At 64.7% G+C, this 6,072-nt stretch overlaps 2 protein-coding genes across 2 annotated transcripts; both read left to right on the top strand.

The window, feature by feature from the left end:
- The first annotated feature begins 422 nt into the window (after positions 1-422).
- Positions 423-2,229, top strand: TMEM35B (transmembrane protein 35B). The gene is made up of 4 exons (XM_071767803.1): positions 423-739; positions 975-1,217; positions 1,506-1,686; positions 1,778-2,229. Exons 2-4 carry the CDS (start codon positions 1,110-1,112, stop codon positions 1,906-1,908), a joined length of 420 nt encoding a protein of 139 aa, XP_071623904.1. The 5' UTR covers positions 423-739; positions 975-1,109; the 3' UTR covers positions 1,909-2,229.
- Positions 2,230-2,357: 128 nt separating this feature from the next.
- On the top strand, positions 2,358-5,104 carry LOC139807185 (platelet-activating factor receptor-like). Its single transcript, XM_071767802.1, has 2 exons — positions 2,358-2,908; positions 3,814-5,104. Exon 2 carries the CDS (start codon positions 3,816-3,818, stop codon positions 4,821-4,823), a length of 1,008 nt encoding a protein of 335 aa, XP_071623903.1. The 5' UTR covers positions 2,358-2,908; positions 3,814-3,815; the 3' UTR covers positions 4,824-5,104.
- Positions 5,105-6,072: the final 968 nt, after the last annotated feature.

Here is a 6,072-nt window from a genome sequence, read left to right on the forward strand (position 1 = left end):
GCTGAGGAACAGGTAGGAGGCACCATGCGCAGGGCGTTGAGTCCCCTCCCAGGGAGCTGGCAGAGTTTGCCATCGTGTCCTGCCCTGAAAGCCTTTTCCCTGCCTGTGGTGCAGTGCTGGGGCTTGGGGAAGGAAGGCGGTGGCTTTGTCACCCGTGGAGCAGCGCGGTGTCCATCAGGGGGGTGCTGGGACAGCCCCTGTGTTGGCCCCAGCTGCCTGGGAAAGGCAAACACACGGTGAAAAGGTTTTGCAATGTTTGCACAAAAAAAAAAAACCTACGACCTCTGTCCTGGCCCTGCGTGGGCCCTGTTCTGCAGCAAGGACAAAACCCCCTCTGTGGGGTTGTTTTTTTGAGCTTAAGGCAGATGATTTCTGCGGGCGGGTGCCTGCCTGAGCAGCAAACCTGGGAACAGTGACAAACAAATGCTCCCTGTGGTACCGCCAGCGCAGCGGAGCTGTGACCCTGCTGTGGGTGTGAGGGTGCGGGGCTGCTGCAATCTGGCGTGCAGGATTTGGTCTTTTTTCTTTTTTTTTTTTTTTTTTTTTATCTTTTTCCCCCGAGGGGTTTCTGAGACAAGGACTAGAGCCTGCCCTGGCCTGTTGTTTATTGTCACTCAGCGTGTGACAGAGCAGCCTGCCCGCTGCCAGCCCTGCCTGATCCCGCAGGGCTCTGGCTGTCCCTGCCTGTGCTGCTGCCTGTCCCAGAGTCACCGCGGCCACCCGGAGCCCCCGGCCCTTTGTAGGTCCTGGCACAGAGCTTCACCCTCATGGTTTCCACAAAACCCCAGCTGCGGTTTTCGTTTGTTTGGGGTTTTTTTTTTGTTTGTTTTTGTTTGTTTGGGTTTTTTTCCCGGTTTTTCTCATTTTTTTCACCCTGGTGTGGTGGGAGAGCGGTGCTGGCTGGGACAAGGGGGGGGGGTCACAGCGTCGAGGGGGTGAAGCTGCAAATCTAACCCCCTCTCCTCCCTCAGCAGCACCCTGCGGGGGTGGAGACACCGTGTCCCTGACCCTGCCAGGACGGGAATGCGAGCGACGGGGCGGGTCCGAGCCGTGCTGGGCCGGGCCGAGCCTCGCAGAACCGCCCCGGTCCCCGCCCGCCCGTCCCCGCCATGGCGGCGGCGTTCAGGGCGCTCCGCGTCCTCCTCGGAATCTTCTTCGTGCTGACGGGCGCCGTGAAGGTCTCGGATCAGCTCTCGGCCGATCTGCACCGGCACATGGTGAGGGGGGACACGGCTGAGGGGCGCGGGGGGGCGGCTGGGGCTGGGCTGGTTCGGGGGGAAGGGCAGGACCGAACCCAGGGGGTGCAGGGCTGAGCCCTTGGGTGGAATGAGCAGGTTGGGGTCTTGAGGTGCTGGGCTGAACGTTCTGGGGTTCAGGGCTGAACCCTTTGTGGTGAGCAAGGCTGAGCCCCTTGGAATGCGGGGCTGAGCAGAACGGACCCCGCCGGAGGGGCTGTGCCCCCCAGCCTGGGGCTCAGGACTGCTCCTCTCCTCTCCCTTTCCCAGAAGTCGGAATTCGTGCGGTTCGCCGAGGTCTTTCCCCTGAAGGAGTTCGGGTTCGTGCCGGAGCCGGGCCGGTACCTGGAGGTGGTGGGCTGGGTAGAGGTGGTGACCGGGCTGCTGCTGGCCTTCGGGCCCCAGCTCCTGCAGGAGATCAGCAACTTCATCCTCAGCGTCATCATGATCGGTGAGAGCAAGTGGGTGCCCAGTGCCCAGCGTAGGGTCTCAGGGGACCCCCGGCCAGGGGCCCCAGTTCCCACGCTCTGCTCCTCACCCAGGTGCCATCTACACCCTGCTGGTGCTGCGGGAGCCCCTGGCCATGTGTGCCCCTGCCACCCTCTGCCTCGGCCTCCTCCTGCTGCTCAACATCCGCGGGTACACGGACCCCCCCAAGCCCAAGTTCGAGTGACCAGAGGCGGGAAGGACAGATGGCTTGGTTGAAGGGAAGCAAGTGCCCTTATGGTGTTTTTGGGGACAGCTTTGCTTCCCGCAGGGTAACTTGCTGCCCAGGCACCGTGTGTCTGCTGCTGGTGCTGGATGTCCCCCCCCCGTGGGGCCCAGGCTGGTGCCTTGGGACGGTGACCGTGGCACTGCCACCATTCCGGCAGCTCCGTTGCTAAACTCGCACAAGGTGTTTGGCTCTTCCCAGCATTTGGCCACGCTGGGCTGGGACTGGCTCTGTTCTCCTAGGGGCTTTTGTGTTTTGGAATAAAGCCCCTTGTTTTTGATATTTTGCCTCCCCTTTTTATTTCTGTCTCTCATGTCAACACCCCTGGAACCCACAGCGGGACCTGAACCACCTTGGGGTCCCATTTGGGGTCCCAAAGCAACATCCACAAATTGCAGGGCCACGTGTGCAGAGCAGAGTCGGATGCTCGCAGGGCTTGGGGTGGGGGGTTGGAGGAGCAGGGTGCTGGTCCCCCTAAATCCAGCTTTGAAGCCAACAAAAGCACCAAGAGCCATGAGGAGGCAGATTCCAGCTTTGATCCCTTTCAGGTCATCCCTTTTTTCTCCCAGCTGCTGGGTGCAGAAACTTGACCCTCTGCTGCTTTCATCCCGGCGTGGGTGGGGACGGGGCCCTGGGAAAGGGTCCTAGACAGGGCTGGGGGCACGTGGGGGTGGGCTGCATACCACTGCCAGCCCCCCCTGCCTGCCCCCAGCCCTGTCAGGCGGCGCAGGGGTCTTAGCATGGCTCCAGTGGGGAATCCCCCATTACATACACACACAGGTGCTTTCCCTGCTCCAGCTGCCATCCCGCAGGCACCAACCCCTGCGGGGGCTCAGGATCAGGGGGGGGAATCAGGCAGCCCCTGCTTCCCCCCAGCACTTAAAGCCTCTTCTAGCTCGGCTGGACCAGACAGAGAGGAGCAGCCGGAGGGGACGCGGCCGGACCGGCCCGACCTGGTGGGGTATGTAACGGGGTGGGTGGGAGCATCCCCCATGCAAACAGGGGTTGGAGAAGGAAAAGAACAGGGGGACTGCCAAAGGAGCTGGGGTCCCCTGGGAGGTCTGTCCTGGTTCTGCAGAACAACTGAAGCCCATGGGAAAGGGCCCTTAATCCCCCCCAAGCTTGGCAGTTTGTGCCCTCCGTGCCTGGGCCCAGTACTGGGTGCTGTGCATGCTGAATCTGGCCCTGCCCTGCTGGAAAAAACCTGCTGGGTGACTCAGTGCTGGTGGCGAAGTGTGGGCAGGTGGTGATGAGAGGTGACAGAGCTGCAGCCCTGGGATCCAACCATTGCAGCACAACGTGGGTCTCCATGGCCAGGACCAGCAAACTCACCTGGCACAGGGCTGTAGGGCACGGGTGCTGCTGGTCCCATGCTTGTACTCCCTCCCCATGCCAGAGCTTTGCAGTCCTGTGCATGCTGAGCCAGTGGGTGTAGTGGGGGGGGTGGGAGGTGTGACCCCAGCACGCACATGGCCACATGGGAGGTGTTAAGCCCCACAGCTTCCTGCTGGAGCCAGTGCAGCACCTCGGGGTGCCACTGGCTGTGGCTCGACCCTTAGTGTGGTGCAGCTGCCCCTGCCACTCCCTGGGGAGCCCTGGCTGAGCAGCTGGGGATGGTCCCTGGGCTCCCTTGTGGCATGGAGGGATGTGGCTGAGGGTGGGCTGGGAGGGGATCCTGGAGCCCTGGAGCCTCCTGCAAGGAGGCATTGGAAGCTGAGCCCCTGGTGCAGATGGTGGCATCGCCATGGGGTCTCTCTCTCTGGTGCCCAGCAGCTACCTCAGGCATCCACCAGGTCAGTGTCCCTTCCCTGTCCCCTGAGGGCTGTGTTCAGTGCTGTGCCACTCACTGTCCCCTTATCTTTGCAGGGATGAACGGTTCAGCACCGGGGCCACTGCCTGCAGGGCACCCTGGCCAGTGTGTGCCCAGCGACCCAGTGCAGTTCCTGCTGGTGCCTGCTGTCTACTGCCTGGTGCTGTGCGTGGGGCTGCCAGGCAACCTGGTGGCCTTGCTGGTCTTCCTGCAGAGCGTCAAGGTGAGGAAGGCCATCCGCATCTACCTCATCAACCTCACGCTGGCTGACATCCTCTTCAACCTCACCCTGCCCCTCTGGATCCCTTACTACCTGGCCGGGGGGGACTGGCTGCTCTCGGAGGCTGCTTGCCGCCTGGCTGGGGCCGCCTACTACCTGGCGACCTACAGTGCCATCACCTTCATGGCACTCATCAGCTTCAACCGGTTCTGCGCCGTGCGGCCGGGGCGGAGGGAGCTGCCGCTGACGGGGTGCCGGGGCGCCGCGCTGGCCTGTGCCGTGGCCTGGCTGCTTGGGCTGGGCTGTGCCGTGCCCACCCTGGCCACCCGGCAAACCTTCCCTGCCCGCGCCGGGGCCACCACCGCCTGCTTCGAGCAGCACGGCCGGCACCGAGTCTACGCCTACGCCATGGTGGGCTTCTTCACCGCCGCCTTCCTGGTGGTGCTGGGCACCTACGCCTCCATCGCCCGCGCCCTCTCGGCGCCCGCCGCAGCCTCCCCTGGCTCCCACCGCCAGCAGGCCCGTGCCATGGTGCTGGGGATGCTGCTGGTCTTCCTGGTCTGCGTGGCTCCCTACCACCTCACGCTGGCTCCCTGGGTGGGCAGCCGCCCCCCCGAGCCGCTCTGCGGGCCTCCTGCCCCCCTGGATGTGCTGCACACGCTGAGCGTGGCCCTGCTCAGCCTCAACAGCTGCCTCGACCCACTCGTGTACTGCTTCTGCATCCGACGCTTCCGCGCCGACCTGGGACGGACCCTGCGCAAGATCGGCCGCTGCCTCCCGCTCCCCCCCTCGGTCCCCGCAGGGACCGCACCCGCTGTCCGTGCATCCTCCTTTGCTTCCTCGTAGTCGGGGTCCTGCCCTCCTCGGCTGCCCTGGAGCCACCCCTGCTCTGCTCCGCACGTTCCCACGTGTTCATGGGCCCGTGGTTCCTCCTCACACACCCATCCCGCCCTCCACACTCGCAGGCACCTGAGAGGGGCTGCTTGTCCGGGAAGGGGTGCTGAGCCCTGGCAGGATGTGGTGAGACAAGAGAGGGAGTGATTCCCAGGGGTTGTGGTCCCCTCCCGGGGCTCTCTGTCCCATGGGGATGTGTGATGGAAGACACCAGTGGCTTGAGCAGGGCTGCTCGGGGGGAGGGTGGGCGTGGGTGGGTGTCTGTTTGGGATCCTGTGGTCAGTCCTGTCTGCATCATGTCCAAGCCTTGCACCTGCATCCCACCTGCTCTCAGCCACAATTAAAAATGAGCGAGCCAAGAGCTTTCCCCAAGAGCTTCTTTGCTGGGGGGTGTCTGTGCCACACACTGTGCAGCTCCAGCACCTCCCGCCCCCAGCCCCCAGCCACAGCCCCCCCCATCCCCGGCTACAGCTCAGCCCTGATCCTGCACTGGGGGGGGGGGGAGGAGGGGGCTGCCGGACCCAGCTCCCCCCCCCCAGCCATCCCGTGCCCTGCCCGCGGGTGGGTGGGTGCAGCGCAGCCCCCCCACGGCTGCCGCCCACCTCCCTGGCGACCCCCGGCGCGCAGCGTGGGCGGCAGAGGCAGCGCAGGGCCGTGGGCGGCTGCGTGGGAGGAAGATGGTGTTTTCCCATCCCTGGCTCGTTCCAGCCGCCACCGCAGCCCTGCTCCTGGCGCTGGCGGACGGGGGCGGTGGGTGCTGCGAGACCACGGAGGCTCTGGGGCAGGGGCCGGGGATTTCGGGGTGCATCAGTGCTCCTGACCAGGGATCTCCCCCTCCTCCCGCAAAGAGCTGCTCTCCAGCACGCTCCATCTCACCGGTTGCTGGGAAGGAAGCAGGAGGCATCAGGCAGGAGGTGGGCTGCTGGGTGCTGGCAGGGCAGCGGGGCAGGGTGGCAGCTGGACAGGGACAGCTGGGTGTCACCTGTGTCCCTCGGCAGTGGGTTGTTAAAGACTGCTTGGCTGGCGGGGGGGGGCGAAGCTGTGGGGCAAAGCCAGGCCCCAGGGGACAGGGTGTCCATGTGTCATGGGGATCAAGCAGCATCGTGACTCGGGGAGCCCACGGCACAGTTAATGGGGTGCAGGCTGCAGCCGTGCTCTGGCTCCATGCAGCTGTGCCCACAGGCTGGGCTGGGTGGTGTGC

This window comes from Heliangelus exortis, chromosome 24, assembly GCF_036169615.1.
Source record: "Heliangelus exortis chromosome 24, bHelExo1.hap1, whole genome shotgun sequence".
NCBI classification, from domain to species: domain Eukaryota; kingdom Metazoa; phylum Chordata; class Aves; order Apodiformes; family Trochilidae; genus Heliangelus; species Heliangelus exortis.